Here is a 20,504-nt window from a genome sequence, read left to right on the forward strand (position 1 = left end):
TAACTCTGTCTGACTGAGACTCGAACTTGATCGCCCGGTTGACTCGGTACCTGGTCCGTTAAACCTCGCCGTTGCACCAGTATGCCGACCGTAAAACCGAAATTTGTTCTGTGTAAGTTATGAAATTACATTAGTTTAGTTAGTGCCGACCGTGGCCGCTAGTATCGCTACAACTGCGCGAATTAAATGCGGTATGCGCGCGCGCTTTAGTTAGAATCAATGAATTAAATAAACGAAAAAATACGGTATTTAAATAAAATTATATACTTTTAATTAAGTTGTGTATGTAACCCGTGTATCAGAAAAAACTTTGTTGTCAGCTTTTTTTTTTCAATCATTACTGCTTTACTGAACGATGGAAATGTTCTTGTCGAGTGTCGGAGGTTATATCCGGCCGCGCTATCGAGACGGATATATACTTTTGTTAGCCTGTATTAGTTTGAACAGAAGATGTCTAAATAAATCTTAAATTATTAGACATGTTAACTGTAAATTCGAATTCACTCAATTTGTTTGTTTCTCTTGATTAATGTATTAAATGTTTTGTGATGTAAGCACACAATCATTTCTTTTAAATTGGTTTTGTAAATATCGGGTTTCGTACTTGATTTACTGTAGTTAAACTCATAAATAATAGGTGCGTTCTTCGATTCATAATGCAGTAAAGACTGTTAAAACAAAGGGGGATTTAACTCCTTCCTTTCACCCCCCCCCCCACACTTCAGTTCTATCTATAGAAACGAGCCGACAACTTGCACGCATACGCATCATAAAAATACTGGCGTTATCTTGAGTATGGTCTGTAGGAGAGGTAAAATTGTGTGAGTTGCGTATCAATGATTTGGACCATTTTTGTGGCTCCAAAGGTTTTCTCAGTTTATCTTATGTAATACACATCGGATAGTCTGATAAAGCCTTGAAATATGTAAAGTTAAGTGAATTTTAAAATCTCCGTCATTTTCCGAGGACTTATTTTTGTTTTTAAAATTGATTGTGTTAAATTATCCAGCTGAACAGTAATAGAACAGTATTAATGTTTTACTCTTGTAACTTAAGAAGTAAACATAAAATATAAACCTGCATTTATATTAAAATTCTTACAAAAAAAAGGAAAATAAAAACAATTAAATCTTAATAAATATCAGTGTCGGAAATATAAAATCTAGCTATTTTATATTATTAGTATATTAAATTGATCTGTTACAAATTTTGTGGTCGTTTGTGAATGATAAATATTAAAAGGTATATCAGGCAAGATTATCTCATTATATTTACAAATTCTATTAAATTAATATAATAAATAGTTAATTTAAAAAGTTTGATAAAATATAAAAAAAACATTTGCTGAATTTATCAAAGAAATTGTTTCAGTTATTTTCTGACATTTCTGTATTTGTATGAGTCTTTTGATTAGAAAATCCAATAGTTATTGTATATAGTCTACAGTGAATATCATGTAAAAAAAAAAAAATAATAAAAAACAACTTTTAATTGTTTGGGGATATTTTTAATTAAATTTGTTTTTATAATCAAACCTAAAATCTATAAAACAAGCGACAAAAAATAATACTGAATAAGTGAAATTTGTTTAAAAAAACATTTTCCTTAACTTTACATGCAACTACAGAACTATAAAAATAAAAATATACACTAAGGATTTACGCCGTAAATTTCATATAAGTAGGTAGGATTATTTATTTTGCTACCTTTTGTGGTAAAAAGATCACAAAATGTAACAAACATCTACATTGTAATAAGGTTTAATTATATCAGTATATTAACTCCCACTCTGTTCGGAGTTAGTATCAATATATTAAGGATTAATATAAGGTTGAAATTTCTATATTAGGTTATAAATATCGTCTTGCATAAGCATGCTGCAGGGTGAGCAACTTAAAACGGAACCGCTACTTGCTTACACTAAACATATTTGCTACATGTAACATTTTATGAATGAAATGAAAAAATGAAACCGAAAATTAGATTAAATTCTGCGTATGCATTAGCAAACGTTAATATATTTACTATATTTTTACAAAAGATGTTTGAAGTGAGCACCCTGCGCAGTGACACTCTTTTGTGCTCCAGTGATCCATATTGAGAGTAATCTGACGCAAAACCTTGTTGTCAATGCCATCCATTTCTAATTGAATGTACGCCTTCAGTTCACCGATAATATGCGGTTTCGATTTTTAATTAACTGTATCCTTCAAATAGTAGCAAAGGAAAGAATAGCTACTAGACAATCTGGGGAACGCGGGACTACTGCCGTTTTATGGTAGTTTTTTTTTTTTTTTTCAGTTCTATCAAAGTTACATGAACTTGCTAGTGAATCGTTTGATGTGTGACACGTCGCTCCAACTTGTTGGAAGCAGACGGAGCGTACTCTTTTTTAGATTTATTAACCCAGTGGTAGAATATTTGGAAAATTGTTCTGAAATCAGAAACAGCGTACCGTAGACCGATTTTCTCATCATGAAGTGGTCGCTCAGATAAGTAGGAAGAATTTTTAATCATCCAGTACTTGGTGGTAAAATGCCCAAACGTGTTCGATAAATATCATGCCGAGGAATTACACTGTCTTTTTGAGGTAAAATACAGGATCCGGTCTGTTTGTTTATTGACAGTGTTTTTGAGAAGCCAGTCGCAATAATGATGACGTTGTGGTTTGTCCCTTCTTAAGTTCTTACACAGTTACACTATACCAGGGGTGGCCAACAAGTCGCTCGCAATGTCCGGGGCAGGGGGGGGCGGAATTCCGTGTACCATGGACTTTGAAGCGATTGTAGAAGACAAAACTTTCTAGCAATAGTTTAATGCATTCTGGGAATTTGCCAAGGTCATAAATTCCTAGAATTCTGACACCTTGACTGTGATCTCCGCCCACCCAGCACAATACATTTTGACTTGTGATACACTTGTCACCGGACGCAACGCGTGAACGCAACAGTTACGACTCGACTCATCGAAGAACACAGTCAGTTAGCTTGAATATTTGGTAGTGTCATACGGTAGCTTCTTTTCTTTTGTATTAACAGTATTATTATTTATCCTGGGTGACCACTTTGAGTTTCAATTTGTTTCTGTTTAAAATGTAAGTACCTTTTCTTTGTTTTAAATTAAATTGCTTTTCTTACCTATCTATTTACTTGATAAGTGAGCATTCTCAGCAAAAGATCTCTAAATTGGGGCCATTACAGTGAGATAAAAATAAGTGACAGTATTACAAATATACTAAGAATAACAATAATTCTATTTAAATTAAGAAGTCAGTATTGTTTTGCAATAAACATTAAACTTTAAATTCAATACTGCATTTTAAGTTAGTAAAAATCTATCTTAAAAAACTGTCGGAAAATCGAATTTTTTAGGTACCGCATGTACGGAATGCTGCTATCAAAAGTTGGGTCTGGAAATTTATTTTCTTCATGAGCCTATATCTCGAAAACTTAATAAGTGATTTAAAAAATAATATATTTTACTTATCTACCTATACCTTGCTGGAATGCACCTTGTACTGAATCACAGTGTATAAACATAGTATGCATTTCACACCCCTTAGACTACGCCTATGACAAGTCGATCGCGACACACTTTTAAGATAAAAAGTCGATCTTATATACAGAAAAGTTGGCCACCCCTGCACTATACGGTTTCAAATTTAAATCGTGAAAACATTTTATTGCAAGCTGTTTGTTTTACTCCCACGTTTTTGCGATAACCTTCATTGACTTTTTAAGTCTGGCAGAAATTTTTGTTTGAATATCGGGTAAGGCCTGTTTGAGTCCTAACGGAAGGTAGCCTATTTTGTTTAGGGTTTGAAACCGACCCCGTTGTATGTCTTTTTTTAACCAAATCTTATATGCTACTCTGCTGGGATACTGACATTCGGTCATTTTTCCGCGCATATTTGAACCGATTTTTTTTTGGATCCAGAATACTTATAAACCGCTGTAGCAACCCTTTCCTCGGTCGAATTAGGCCTTTTAGCAGAATACATTTGCGAAGAACGAAATTATATTGCACTGAAGCATGAAAAATTTACAACTGACAACAATAAACGAGAATAGTAACAAACACTACCACTAGTGGCGTTAATCGTAGCAGCGTTAAAGGTTACATCAAATAACTGAGGTTCGAACCGGGTTGGTACGTTTTTAAGTTGCTCACCCGGTACTTTCTTAAATAATTATTGGAATTGGAAGTATAGAATATATTACTGACAACAGAGCAAAACATTTGCTCTGGGGAATTCCTCCTTTTACAACAACCTTTTGTAATGTTAAACAGTTACAAGTTTGACAGTACAGTTTGTTACAGTTGTCAGGCACTAGTACAACTTAACATCGACTTACCTTACATTAATTATTGAAAGTAATCTCCACGAACGTCCAGACATATTGGTACAAGCGTTTCTACGTATTCTCGAAGACTCACAAGTTGTTCGTGTGGAATATTCTTGATGAAATGACGAATAGCAGTTTAAAGTTCCTGGCGGCTGGGGGTTTTCTCGATAAACATTACTTTTGCATAACCCCCAAAAGGAAAATTTGGGTTGGCTTAAGTCTGGAGAACGAGGAGACCACAAGCCGTTAGAAATGATTCAATCTCCGAAAACCTCTTGCAGTAACTTTATAGACTGGACTGCCTGGTTGTATGCATGGCCGCGCGTCATCTTGTTGAATCCAAGCATTATTAATTCGTCTCGGTTAGCTCTCCTCTAAAGTCGTGAATGATTTCACAATAACGAACTGAATTTATTATTTCTGCAAAGAATATTTACCGACTATTATTCTCCTGGATATTGCAATCCACACCCTAATCTTTTGGTCATGTAAAGGGATTTCATGTGCAACATGCGAGTTGTTTGTAGACCATATACGTCAGTTCTGTGCATACACATACCCTGACGAACTACCTTACGAACACTTTTTTTCTGCTGGGTTAATATCCGCATGAACTTTTGGGACAACTTTGCATAGCAGTTAATATATCTTGCAATTTTTGTTCATCGAGTACTGATGATCTACCACTTCGCTCGTAATCGTTTTTCCGATCCAGTCTCCCAAAATTTCTGGATTAGCGCTCTTACACTGCGTCGATTAGGAACCGGTGTACGTGGAAATCTAACAAAAAACTGGTCTTCCATTGTGCTTGTACGTACTCACTGAAGACGTATTTAACGAGAAATATTCGTTGTGTATCGCCATTTTGAGCGCACACGAAAAGATACAGTCTCAAACGTTCAAATGCGACATGAATAACGAAGCAGACACACCTTGTCTTAAGCCAAGCCTGACTGCCTCGAGGAAGTTAACTGGACACAAAGCAAGATTACCAACCTTTACGGAAAACATTCCTAGCGCACGAAATATAATCTCTCAACAAGTAATCGTATTTATATAGGTGTACAGTTACTTTGCGGTCGCACTTATGTTTAAAGAAAATGCTTTAGTTCATTATATACATACTAGTTTAACTTAATTATACCAAGTAGTTCAAACAAACATGTTGGCAAAATTTCTACACTTACTTACATATACCCCCTTACTATAATTACCATAATTTACATATACCTACAAACTCATAAAATTGTATTGAATTAGCATTGATTGATTGGGAGTGCATTTCCAATAATAAAATACTAAATTCCAGTAATAAAATATTATTGGATTTTAAAATTATAAGTCTTCAGTCTCAATATGAGAAATTGGCTAAAACATTTATCATACTCAGTAGCCACAATATCGCCAAGAACTTTCCTAATCAATGTCATTAGAAGAACTAATTTCTTTGTTTTTTTTCATTAAGAAACCAATCTGGAGGGCTTAAATCATCCGCTTTGTCAACTTACACAAGTACTTGTCTTGGTCCCGGAAGGTGAGACACATAATATTAGTAATCGTCGGGCATATCTGTAGTAATCACAGTATTTTTACATTAAACAAAGATTATCAGTCTGAAAATGTATTAAATAAATAATATGTCTACGGTTCTTCGACTTAAGGAAAGAAAAATAACCATTTTGAGGGTGCTTTGATTTAAATGATCTCAAATGTAACCAGCTGATATGTAAAATTATGGTATTATATAGTATATTTATTTTAACCAAGAAACTAATTTGTATTATACTTAAATATATATATATTTATTTGTGTGTTACGGTAAAACCCCGAATACCGGTAAATCTTAAGTTTTACCGGTAAATTCTAACATTTACCAAGTTACTTGGCAAAAGTCCGAAAAATCTTGAAAAGACATTTAATTCGGACTTTCACCAAATCGTTTTGGTCATTATTGACAATTACCATATTCTGTTGGTAAAAGTTAACAATTCTGTAACGAAATCACTTCTAAATAGAAAAGAGCATGAATTTAAAAATGCTCTTCTCAATTTCGAGATCTCAGTTCAAAAATCGCATTAAAATTAATCATTCTCAAACGTGAGAATAATCAATTAATAATTAACTCTTAAACCAAAGACTGTGTCTTACACAGTCTGGGTCTAAAACCCGGATTGTTTTTTAACCCAATTTATTTTCAATTTTTGCTGCGGGGAAAAAAGTTTTGAATCCCAACTGAACGTTTTTCATTAAATACAGTCATTTTGTTCGTTCAAACCAAACTAAAACTTAAGGAAAGATATAAAAAACCTAAAAAATATAACTAAAAATTCTGTTTTTTAAAATATAGCCTTCCAGTTTTCTGTTCATAGTAAAATTTGTAAAAACCTGTTTCATTTTTCACCCGCAGTGCACTGAAATTCCGAAATTAGGAAGAGCATTTTTAAATTCATACTTTTGAATGACTTCGTTACAGAATTGTCAACTTTTACAAACAGTCTATGGTAAATGTCAATAATGACCAAAACTATTTGGTAAAAGTCCGAAATAAATGTGTTTTCAATATTTTTCGGACTTTTACCAAGTGACTTGGCAAATGTTAGAATTTACCGGGTAAAACTTAAGATTTACCGGTATTCGTGGTTTTACCGTAACATATATACATAAAATTTATTTAAAAGACACTTTTGAAGACTTGCAATCGCAGTAGATTAAAAATGTTTTCTTTAGTTACATAGTAAAATCAAATTCATCCAAAAGCTGCATCAAATTCTGTCCTTGTCCTTTTTTCTCTTGAAATTTTGCTAAAATGGGTCTTGAGGGAGTTAATTGTTTTGCCCAACAGTATGGCACAGCGAAAAGAAATCAAATAGAAAAATGAAATGTCATTGAGTTTGTTTTTCTGATAAACTTTGTTTTCTAACTTTTATTTATGTTGTTTTGCGGGGAAAGTTTGAACTGATGCGCGTCATTTGCGATTGATAATGTTGTGGACGAAGCAAACTGAATTATTTCAGTTTTTGAAGGCTATAAGATTAGTATCCGAAGATCAGTTTATTTTGGTAGTGTTGTTTATTTTCTTTCGAATGGGTGGCATCTTCACACCTACCAGACTAATATATATTATTTTTAATTTTATATTTGTCCTATAATCCTTTTTTATGGATTTTCCAAATGGTTCGCTTTTTCACTCTCATTTTGGCTTATTTTTATTTCTGTTGGTTCACTTTATAACTTATTAATTGTTCGTTTAATCTATTCTCTTTTGCCTTTGCCTTTTGCTTTGCCTAGTTTCCTTTTGGGATTTTGTTTAATGTTGGAATAAACAGATAAATGATAAGTAATCAAGAAGTTCGTTAGAACTTCGCCGGTAACAGTCTGCAGAACTGGACGGCAGGGCGAAGTCAACGAACTGTGTTCACAGTTCTAAATTTGACCTAACCTAAAAGTGAAATGAAAATTGGGAAAAATATATTATATTTTATTATAATATTTAGATTTCATTATATTTCGGTTCAGTTAGATTTGTAATAAAGAATACTTTCAAAAAAAATACCTCGAATTTTGTTAGTTATTCCTCCCATTTGATGAATCGCGGGACTCGAATATGTCACTTTTCCTCAAAAAGGTGGGTTTACGAATCGCGCCGCTAGGTAGCAGTTCTTGATAGTACTAGGTAGCGTACAAAAACTTGATAATGTACTTGAAATAATAAAATTAAAATATATATATATATATATATATATATATATATATATATATATATATATATATATATATATACTACAGCTTGTTTTAATAGTAAATGCTTTTATGTAAGTGAAAGTACTGAAGACGAAACAATTTTATTAATTCCCATCACTTCATTAAAAAAAAATAAAAGTATTAGTTTACATGAGAATATAGCTGCTAACAAGAACAGTAGGAAAGTGTTACAAATGTGGCAGCAAACATTTGTTACATAAAACAGAAATAAATTCGATTGGTAAAGTTTTATTCTACAAGTAGAACTATTTGAACTAATTGATGAAGAAACAAAAAAAAAGTTCATTTAATAATAATATAAAAAGTGTGTCCACGAATTCTATAAAAATTGAGGGTTCACTTACAAAGTAGTAAGTGTAATATTACGTCAGGATCTTCGATTCGTGATGTTTATGCTAGTTTTATTAAAAAAGGAAAAATATGGTATGAAGTGAATGATATGACTATCAGCAAAAAAATTGGCCGAGAAATTCAAAAGATGTATATTTGTTTGTTCTAGAAAGACAATAAATTTGAATAATAAATCCATAGGATAGCAATCAGTAATTCATAAAAATAAAAGAATAATCTAACAAAACGCAGTGGTATTAAAAATTATATTGAAATTGTAAAATGTACGATAAGAATCTCGCAGATATTGTTTGTTATGTTCAAAAAACAAAAATTTCTGTAATATAAATAATACTGTTTTTAATAAAATGATACTGATATCAAAAAAGTTAACACACTACATTTCTATTATCAAAATCTGTTATTAATTTAAAATTTTGTTTTTTAAAAAAATACATGTTAAATATATGTAATAGACAATATATATTCAATAATAGATAATAAACAGTGTTTTAGCGTTTCATATAATAAGCAATAAATAGAAAAATCTGTTACAAAAACTCTTACCCGATTTCATTTATGTGCAATACTATCACACCTACAGAAATAATACAATTCTAATAATTATTTGTCGTTTAATAAATGAAATCAGGCCGGTAAGAGTTTTGTAACAGATTTTTCTATTTTTTGCTTAATATATAGAACGCTTAGACATTGTTTATTATCTATTATTGTATCTAAATAATTATCTGTTATTGTATTAATTTTGAATGTCTACTGTTTATTACACACATTTAACATGTATTTTTTATTAAACAAAATTCTAAAATAATAACAGATTTTGATAATAGAAATTTAATGTCTTACCTTTTTTGATATCAGTATTATTTTGTTTAAACAGTTTTATTTGTTACAGAAATTTTTGTTTTTTGAGTGGAACAAATGATATCAACTAGACTCTTACCGTACGGTTTACAATTTCATTGTAATTTTTTTTTGTGAACTGATTACTCAATTCTATAATATTTTGGAATTCCTTTTTCTTAAACATATTAATTTTCATTGACAATTTTATTATTGCGTTGACTTAATTTAAAAAACAAAAAAGTTTCGTCGAATAAACTGTTAAAATTTTATTTTAGTCTTCTCTGTTGATGTCTGTGATTTTTCAAAAATAATTGCCTTTTTTGAATTTGAGTGACTCTGTTTACTTAATTACTTATCCGCATTTGTTATTTTAAGGTTATTTAATATTTCTCAAGTTATGTATTACTGCAAAAATTAAAAAAATAAGCTTTTTGGAACTATATCAGAAGGATTATTTCTGGGCAATTTCTGCCATCTTTTAACATTTAGCAGTTACACCGTTCACGTATGTCTGCTTTAAAGGTCTGATTAGTCCTCAATGCATCAGTTCTTTCGTTGTTGCATTTTGATAAGAAAATAGAATAGTTTGATATTGTTGTTACTATCTGTATTAAAGCGAGTAAAAGCTGAAAGAGATCCGGCTTGTATTGCTAAAGTGATCCGTGTTTATTGGTGGGTAGTGGATGGTGCGTGGTTGCACGCGCTGTTGTCCTTTTGTGGTGTGCTCTGTCCTCTGCTCGGTGACGCAATCGTTGTGGCGTCATATTCATCGCGAAACGGCCTGACGCCTACCGCATAAAATTGTAAATTCTGTGCGAGTCTGTATTCATATGTATGTTTTACTTAATTGCGTTTACCTTCGTATGTAAGCGATACAAATGTGATACCTGTTTGATAGTTAGGCATCGCTGTACGCACCATCGTATTGGAATAGTGAGCGCAACACAAGATTTATTTGTCGGTCGTGCGCAATCTCAATTATCAACTTTTTCCTCCCACTTTGATATGTCATTTACTGCAAACCCGTTTAATTTAATCGAAAGCATTATTATACAAACTTTTTGGGTTGATTTTCACAAAACCGTGGAGATTAACCCAGTACGATTTGAGTCCCAGCTATGTAATTTATTATCCAAAATATCCAGGGTGCGTCCAGACTAAAAGCTTAAACTGACAAATCTCTGGGAGTGAACTGTTTCTTATTTAAAGTGAATTAAACAAATTTCAGTGGCTTGAAACTTTGTGTAGGTTGATAAAACTATATTACTTATCAGAAAATCACAAGCAAGTTCCAGATTGATTTCATTAATGAATTTTTTTTATTAAATTTGGAGGTGCTTAAATTATATTTCTGTAAAAATCATATGTTACACAATCTGCTTGAGACACGGCATTGAAGATGAAATTATTTTTCTTTATTTTTTACCTAAGATCAATTTGTGTGTTGTTTTAAAAATCTTGGCAAGCCCAATTAATACAACATTGCTCTTGGTTATTGCTCATTGTTAAACTATTTAATTTGGGGCTTTGACTGTTAAAGAGGTTTTGTAAGATCCTCTGTATAAACATCAATAAAGACTGATGCTTATGCTAGTGAAATTGTAAAATGTTCTTTAAATTAGACTTTTCTACATAACTTTTATTTCTTTATGTGTTTAGTTCTCAGGATTAAGCACATGCATGAAAATATGGTATCAGAATTTGTATGTGTTGAGTACATGCCTTTCTGGGATTTGAACCTGAAATCTTCTAAAAGCCAAGTATGTTACCACGTCTTCATAGAAGTCAGGAATATATATTTGACTCAGATTGCTACGCTGAACACCATTGTTTTACTGAAAGTAAATTTAAATGAAGATGGTGTGCTCTTAATGACCATGATGATATGTCTTTCTGTCAAATAAAAGATATCGTGCCCAGCCAAGTAAAAGTATTTTGTGCTAAATATACTTCATTCTTTTATTAACTTTACTTTATTCTTTAACATAATTTGTTAAAGTTAAACATAATTTGTCATCTTACTTAATTACCTAGTGTATGGAACCATTCATCATTGTTATGCAGTTGTCACTAGGCAGAATGTAAAATGGAAACAATATACTGATAATCTGTGACTCAACAGTTCTGCAATTCATTAACTGTGATAATAGTCATTTTCATTTAATTGGACTTTGGTATTGCTCTGTTGATGGATAATTGGTGTTATGTAATTATATTTCATATGATTATATAAATGAATAGTTTAATAAAAAGTACTACAGTTAAATTAAGTTTGTTTTTTCAGAGCTACTTTGTGACTGATTATGACCCTACTATTGAAGATTCTTATACCAAGCAGTGTGTTATTGATGATGTTCCAGCCAAACTCGATAGTAAGTTAAATGAATTCAAGCTTTCCAACACCTTTATTGTATATTTGTCATAAATTTATAATATTTAGTGTTAGCTTTTTTGGCCGCTTGATTGATTCATTTATTGTGGCTTTTATTTTCTGTATTACAGTGAGTTATGCCTGAGATTTAAAAAAAACAGTGTACTTATTTTAAGTAAACCATTTTCTGACTGATTAACGCAATTTTAGGATTCTTTAATCCACATAAACTAATTTTATGTGCGCATGTGTAGGCACTTTTTTGTACATTCCTGTATTTCATTAAATAGTGAAATATCATGTCCTTTCAACAAACAGTTTGGTAGCTGGATCATAGTTACCACAACCAGGTACACCGTGGTCACGTCTCTTGGTCATAGAATGTGCTTGATCAGTTGGTTGGTTATACATTGTGATACTGTATGTGGGTATATTAATTTAATTAATAAAGATATATCATGTTCATTAATTATTTATAAACAGTTTATTTTAACTTATCTCAAGCTTATAATTATTATATATATATATATATATTAAGCTGGCAGTTATGCACCTTGTTTATAACAGAATCACAATAATAAACTAAAACATTACTTTTCACTTTGGTTAAATTAAATTTATTTTCTTTTATTCTGTAATTTTTCTTAAGTTATAATTATTTTTTTTAACAGAATCCCCCCAAAAGAATGAATAAATCTTTGAATGCCAGAAACATTAACTTCTCAACAAATCTGACAAATGATTATGCTTTTTCAGGTTTATCTACATTTCATTGTATCTTTATCCAGATGAGAGCAGCACATTATTACTGGTAAATGATTTTGTGCAGGAGCTTAAGTGTGTGCTGCACTACCTGTGTAGTACTAGATACTAGTGACTTACCTGAGATGTGACTCAGTCTTTCTTAAGAAAAACCCTCCTTACCTATTTCTGGAATTCTGTGGTTTGTGGAAGTATCAAATTGAGCTATATAAACTATTCAACCCAAGCCCCACTGGAAGTTTGGAAGGTTTCTAAAACTGTTACAGCTATGGTTTAAGAACCACCCCATCGGACAGAGAAGATGGCATTAGATATATTTTATAAACAATTCATTTCAAATCAAAATTTTATGTTATTTCTCCTCATCATCATTTTGATTGTAAAGCATAGCTTTGGTCTGTTCTACAGTAACAGACTACTACTACTTTATCTCATCTCTTTTTTCCTTTCTTTTTTTTCTGTTTAGCCTTCAGAATCACTGTAAGGTATTATTTCAGAGGATGAATGTGGACATGTATGAATGTAAATGAATTATAGTTCTGTACATTCTAGGTACCATTTCTGATTTACTGGATTGGTCTAGTGGTGAACTCATCATTGCAAATCAGCTGATTTTGAACTCGAGGGCTAAGGTTCAAATCCTAGTAAAGGCAGTTACTTTTATTCAAGTTGAATACTAGATCTTGGATACTGGTGCTCTTTGGTGGTTGGGTTTCAATTAACCACCCATCTCAGGAATGGTCGACCTGAGACTGTACAAGACTACACTTCATTTACATTCATACATGTCATCCTCATTCATCCTCTGAAGTAATACGTTGAGTCAGCTGTTGCTGAGATGTGTAGTTAATTGAAACCCAACCACCAAAGAACATCTGTAACCACGATCTAATATTCAAATCCTATTGTAACTGCCTTTCTCTCTCCAGTCCTGCTTTGCTTTTCCTTACTATCAACTGCAGAATTTCTTTGCTTTGTTGTACTGAAGTATTGTCTATCAGTAGTCAATTATATACATTGATAATTTTGTCGTAAACATTGTATATTCAGACAAACAGTATTTACAAAAGTTTAAACATATAACCTGCATCAAAGCACAGTCATGGAAACTTACTTTCACGTGAGATATTCAGTTTGTCAAGTCCTTAAAAACAATCCAGTGGTGGTATCTTGTGTCAAATTAGTTTTGCTCAGAGAGTGTGTAAGTCACTGTTCTTGTTTGTTCATAAGTTGTTAGTTCCAGTTATTTTGTTATTCCATGTCTGATTGGGATTTGAACCTGAAATCTTCTAGATGAAAAGCTGAGATCACTATCATTTAACCAGAGAGATAAATGGAGTTCCTTGTGCATTCTTATTGATTTTATTTACAGTTTTCTGAAAATAAAATCCTTAATTTCACATAGTAAAACTACGAGAGGTTATCCCTGAAGTAAAGACCATTTCATTGTAAAAAAAATTATTCTGAAAACTTCATAAATAATTTTTATTTTTCTTAAACTACATACCTTATACGGCTTCTCCATATAATCGCCACATGAATTAAGACATTAATCGTAGCGCTACACCTGCTTCAGTATACTCTCATTGTATTCTGCCGTCAGTCCATTTAGCCACTGATTAACAGCATTTCTAAGTTCATTGACACCTGCGAATTGCTTATCACTCAAAAATTCATTCAATTTCCCAAACAAATTGTAATCAGAAGGAGCTAAGTCTGGACTATGTGGTCAGTGATGATAAATTTCCCATCCAAATGTTCTCAGTAAATCACATGTCAAGATCCATAATATGTGGACATACATTATCATGCAGCAGGACAATAGTTGGTCAATCACCCATGTCGTCGAATTTGAATGGCGTGCTGTAATTGATGTAGAGTTTCGCAGTGGACTTCTGCTTTTATAGTTGTTCTGCGTGGCATGAAATCAATCAGTAGTATGCTAAACCAATCTCATAAGACTGTGGCCATCAGTCTTCGTCCAAATGCCTACAGCTTGACCTTTGTTGGTCTGGGTAGTGACTGAGGATGACGCCATTCATTTCATTGCTGTTTTCACTCTGACATGTAATACAAATCCATGTTTCATAACTGGTAACAGTTGAATTAAGGAACTCATCACCTTTTTCTGTGTCGGCAATCAAAAATTCCAAAGCAGATCCCATTTGGTTTTTTTGTAACATTCCGTTAAGATGTGCGGCAGGAAAAAGAAGGGTTAGGTTAGAAATCATTGATTTCTGATTTCATCATTGATGCGTTTCAACAAGTCCTCCATGATTATCAAGGGTCTCTCTGAATATTCTTTATCATGCACATTAATTCTGTTATTTCTAAACCTTTCACACCATTTTCGGACGTTTCTTTCATTGATTACATTATCACCATACACAGCAACCAACTGCTTATGAATTTAAGCTGACTTAACGATTTGATGGCTTAAAAAAGTATGACTCCACGGTGGCAACATCGATTTTCCTATTCATTTTATAATGTAATAACTTAGATACAACAATGTAGTATGTACATTACTAGCGTGGGGGTCATGAATGACACAGGTTCACCAACCTTAAGGAGAGAAATTTCCCAGCGATCTGTACTTTAGAGATATCCCTCATAGTTTATATTAAAAATACTGCAGATTATTATTTATTTTTTTCAACTATTTTAACTACAAACTTTTTTCTGATTTTTAAAAACCAAAAGTTTATTTTAAAATTAATTTCCTGTGTGAAGTCTCAGTCTACATTATTGTTAGATTTGGGTAATTGTTACCAGAAGCATTTAAAAATTTTCTTTAAGTGCATGTCATTTTTCACATTTATTAAAAATTACTTAAATCTTTTCAAATACAGAATTATTAACATTTTCTGTAAGCAAACAATAACTTTTGTGTATTATGAAATCATAGACTAATTTTAGTTGTAGCTAAATTTTAATTTGTAAAAGAAATTTCATTTGAAAATGTATTATTTTAGCTTATAATTGTTAAATGAGTTGCATATAAAGAATTCTAGTGGTAGAATTGGAACTGTTTCAGGCTTATCAATAAAGTAGATTTGAAGTACTGTCAATTGTAATTATAGAAAAGTTGAAAGACGTCTTGATACTTGGTGTGTGTAGGAAATTCACTGACCAGAATTTTCATCATATCAGATAGGTTTAATATGTTTATTTAAGTTGTTTGAAATAGTTTATCTGTATTTTTTTGTGTTAGCTAGTTGATTAACCATAATCATTTTCTGTATTATTAGATTGCATAGAGCAGAAATTATATAAACCTCCCTTGTCCTGCTGCTACTATGCTGATTTAAGTTTAGTTGATTGTTTCTGTTCTTTCTCCTGCTTTTTTATTTTATTGAAAATTAAATTATTTGTAAGCTATACTTGCAACAAAATTTTAGTGTTTTTGTTTGTTTTGTTTCTTAATTATATGCAGTGTAAAATTATATTTTATTGTTTGGTACTTTGGCTTTAGAACTAAAACATATTTGTAGTACTTCATTCTATTTATTCACTGCCGCTTTTGTAGTCATTTTATAGAACTGTTAATTTTTTTTCTAATGAGTGTACTTATTGTCAGATAAATTTTACTATATGAAAATTGTTTCATAGAATAAAATTTTACTCGTCATTTGAGAAGAATACTGAAGGAAGTTAATCTTTATAAAACTAAACAATAAAAGGGTCTTCCTTTTTTTGTGTGCAAGTACATAAAACATAATAAACAATGGCATAGATTTACATATGTATATTTTTCTTTTATAGTTCTTGATACAGCTGGACAGGAAGAGTTCAGTGCGATGAGGGAACAATATATGAGGTCAGGTGAAGGTTTTCTCCTTGTATTTGCTGTTACGGACAGAGCTAGTTTTGATGAGATATTCAAGTTTCACAGGCAGATTTTAAGAGTGAAAGATAGAGATGAATTCCCCATGCTGATGGTTGGTAATAAAGCAGACTTAGAACACCAGAGAGCGGTGAGTAGCTTATCAGTATACAATTTTTAGTTTTAAGTCTGCTATGGAAATAAATCTGAAATTTCTTACTTATACCTGAGTTCTTACTTACTGATATTTTACTATAAAAAATCTTTGTAAAGCAGTCTCACTCTGTAACTTAGAGTATTACATTCAAGTGTACAACTGTTTCATACCGAACATATTGGTATAGAACAGTGATCCTCAACCTTTTTAACGTCACAACCCCCAAAAAGTAAAAAAAATACATAATGAATATTTCACAATCTCCCCCCAACCTCAACCCAATGAAACCTAGTTAAAACTATTTAGTTGCATTGATACTGACAGGTGTGACATGCATGTATGAAGTGTACAAACATAAGCAATTTACAGGTTCTAGCTTAATGTGTACATGCTCTTGTAATTAGGTCAGCTTGCATATTATTTGCTGTGAGAGCAAACATATCATGTGCGTATTCGAACATGCATATGATACATTTGAATATGTTATGCTGTCAGCAGTACAGAAGAAGCATAAGGGGTTGCAGAATGTCAGTTTAGTTTCAAATGTGAAGCATGCGTCTGGTGCCTTTAAGTTTTTTTAAAAGCGTAGTTTCATTGAAAATAATAATTGAGGTTTTGGTTTTTTAGTGTGTGATCAAATGGTATAACTGTGTTTTTTTCAATTAGATTCTTATGCAGAATGGATAAATTTATGAAAAAATGAGGTGAGCCATCTACATACAGTGAATCGATTGGTATAAAGACAAGATTGAACAGTGACATTATTTAAATTACAGTTTTACCTCATGGGATGGAAAGCCACAGTGTGTTGTGTGGTTTGAAGTTCTCTCCAGTGAAAGCATGAAGCCATCAAAATTAATTCAATACTTGGAACTAAACATCGGGATTATACAGCAAACCCTTGGAATTTTTCTTAAGAAAATTACATACCTTGAGTAATCAACATGCTTCTATTTGTAAATCAATCCATACTGAGAAAATACACTTGAAGCATCTTACCTTCTAGCAATAAGAGTAGTTAATAGGTCCAAACCCCATTCAGTTGCAGAAAACTGCAGTTGATATGGTCATTATTTAATAGGCATGGAAGAAGCAAAAAAATTTTAAAAAATCCCACTTTATAACACAGTATCAAGGTGAAACAGCCGCCAACGTTTGCAGTCAGATAATTCATTGAGTTCAAGTGAATTTTTTTAGTATTCTGTTTTATGAATCGACAAATGTGCCAAACATTTTTCTGTTCTTATGTGTTGTGAGATATGCATGCATTAGGGACAGATAAATCTAAGAAAATATATTGTTTTGCGAATCAATACCTAGTCATGCAACAGAACAGTGTATTTTTGATGTTTTTTATGAAGCTACTAAAAACTAATATAAAAGTGGACAAAATGTGTTGTATGTTGTGATGATGTAAAGGCAATAACAAGAAAAAACAGTGGATTTCTGAAAAAAAATTAAAAGATCGTCTTATACCAAGGGTGGAATGGACGCACTGCTTCTTTCACAGACATGCTCTTGCCACAAAAAATATGCTGGAAAATCTCAAACAAATTCTTTGTAAAGCTGTAAAAATGGTTAATGTTATTAAAAGTTTACCATTACAGAGTAGGCTGTTTGCTAAACTATGTGATGAAGTGGGTGAAAAGAAAAAAACTTTCTTCTTTTCCACACTGAAGTCAGATGGTTATCAAGGGGAAAGTGTTAAGCTGGTTATTGGAATTGTGAGATGAATTAGTAATATTTTTTCAAGATAAAAAATACGCCATTCTCAATGCTTTTACAGAATAATGAATATATGTTGCTGTTGGCTTACTTAGCTGATGTATTTTTGCATTTAAACAACTTGAATGTAAATTTATAAAGACGTGATAAAAACATTTTTTAATGACAAAGTTTACGTTTCATTAAGTAGCTTGATAACTGGATTATTCGCCTTCAAAGCATAAATTTTGTTTATGTTTCTACTCACTTCTGATTATATTGAGAAAGATTTGGATGAAGAAGACACTATTCACCATAGCAAACTGTGGTGATAGCATATTTATACTATCCAAAGATAGCATGAAGGTACAATTTTGCATGAGCTAAAAGTTCAGTTGACAGAGTATTTTCCTGAAGATAAAAATAAAAAGAATAAATAAGATAAGATAAGCACTGAATCCATTTAGTAAAATGTTGTTGCAACAGCTAAGTTTTACCAGTTGAGATTGACAACTAGCTCAACATGGCTGCTGATAGACGTTACAATTAAAATTCACATCTGAACATTTAGATACATTTTGGCTTGCTTGTTGAAGTGAATATGGAAATTTAGTCACAGAAGCATTGAATAATCTCTTTCACATCCCTGTGAAAAGGGTTTTCGTCTATAGTTGCATTCATCTTTTATCACTTGAAAACAATTTGCTTTTGTGTTTTTAATATAGATGCATGCATGGGAAAACTTTTAAGTGAAAAACAAACGCAACCATCTCATTAATTTATTTCCTTTACATGTGTACTTATAAATCTAAGTAAAATGTTTATAATAAATGATTTTTTTTCTCATAAAATAATTTCATTATTGTTTACATCTAAAGTTTAGGCTAATTTCATGACCCCCAGGTTGAGGAACTGTGGTATAGAAAGTAAAAATGTTATTTATATGAATTAGAGACAACCTTTTTTTTTAATAAATTTTTCATAAACCAATAAATTACTAATTAATTCATCCCGTAGTCAATTCTAGTTAGATGTTGATTATATAAATATATTATTTATGAATATATATTTAGTAAAATATGATACCTTTATCAAAAACTCTCATAAAAGTAGATTATTTTATAAAAATAGATTATTAAGTAGATTTTATTTGTTCATGTATTTTCTGAAAAGTCAAAGAATATGAATATAATATAAAAATGATATGTATATATTTTTTAATTTAGTCATAGCTGCTTACAAGTTATCAGATCCTTTGCTGTATGATAATAAATAGCTAATTATATTCTCAGCATTTGCTATAACAAACCATAAATAAATTACTGGAGTAATTTATTTATGGTTAACAAACACTAATTAAAAAAATACACAATTATATAAAATGTACACAGTTATTACTGTTTTCATTGTTTAGTAATTAGTAAAAGTGTTTATTTTTATTATTTCATAAGAATTATGAATAATATAAAAATTATATTATGAATTATGAATGTATACATATTATTATTTTTTTTTTTATTACTATGTTGCCCTTGATTATTTATATAACAAATAAATTATACTTAACTAAGGATATCATTTAAACAAAAAATGACTGGGATTAGTTATTTTTGTGTCAAAAATAGTAAGTTGTTTTAGAGCCACAAATATCTTCTTATCAGTTCAGTCTTATTCAGCAGGTTCCATCTTAATCTATCACCAGCCATTTGCTTCATTGCCTCATACTTATCAGCAACATTTGGCAACTTTTAAAATTGTACTTAAGGCCTTCCTCTAGCTCATTGCACAGATATTATCTTGAACCATAAAATTATGCCTAAATATACACCCAAATTATAAATGCCTTTTGCGTTGAAAGTTTTTAAGATCAGTCTCTGTTTCTCCACCCACTGAAATATGTAATTTGTTACTCTCCGTTCTTCAAATGTTTAAATACAATTGTAACAAACAACCAGCACTTTTCATTTATCCCTGCTGTTTATTTTTATTATATTAGACCAATTTGATTCAATCATTAAATTTATCATGTTTTCTGAACTAAGTAGCCAATATAATACTATTCTAAAGATATTTATTATTTTAATTTTTCAATTTTAAGTGTTTTAATAACATCCCATTTTTAAATTTAACTCTCACGATAATACTAAAAAGATTTATTGGCAGTGGCAGTGTAGTGTATTGTAGTACCTAAAATACATCCGGTTGATAACCAGATTTATTCATTATATTTTCCATAACCATATTTCAAAAGCCTCTGATGTCCTTTATTCCTGATTTCTTCTTAATGGCCATGTTTCTGAGCCATAAAATCTAATACTCCAAATACAACTCTCTTTATTAGTTTCTTTTTTCATATCCAACATGAGGGCTCTTTAAACT

At 31.3% G+C, this 20,504-nt stretch overlaps 1 protein-coding gene across 1 annotated transcript in view; it reads left to right on the plus strand.

Annotated features, from left to right (window-relative positions):
* Positions 1-20,504, plus strand: part of Ras64B (ras-like protein 2) — a 42,481-nt gene that overhangs the window by 9,608 nt on the left and 12,369 nt on the right. The window contains exons 2-3 of the mRNA XM_075371416.1: positions 11,590-11,677; positions 16,204-16,415. Coding sequence (XP_075227531.1) covers positions 11,590-11,677; positions 16,204-16,415 — 300 coding nt within the window. The remainder of the gene's footprint in view (positions 1-11,589; positions 11,678-16,203; positions 16,416-20,504) is intronic.

The sequence above is a fragment of the Lycorma delicatula genome, chromosome 7 (assembly GCF_047948215.1).
Source record: "Lycorma delicatula isolate Av1 chromosome 7, ASM4794821v1, whole genome shotgun sequence".
In the NCBI taxonomy this organism is placed as follows: Eukaryota; Metazoa; Arthropoda; class Insecta; order Hemiptera; family Fulgoridae; genus Lycorma; species Lycorma delicatula.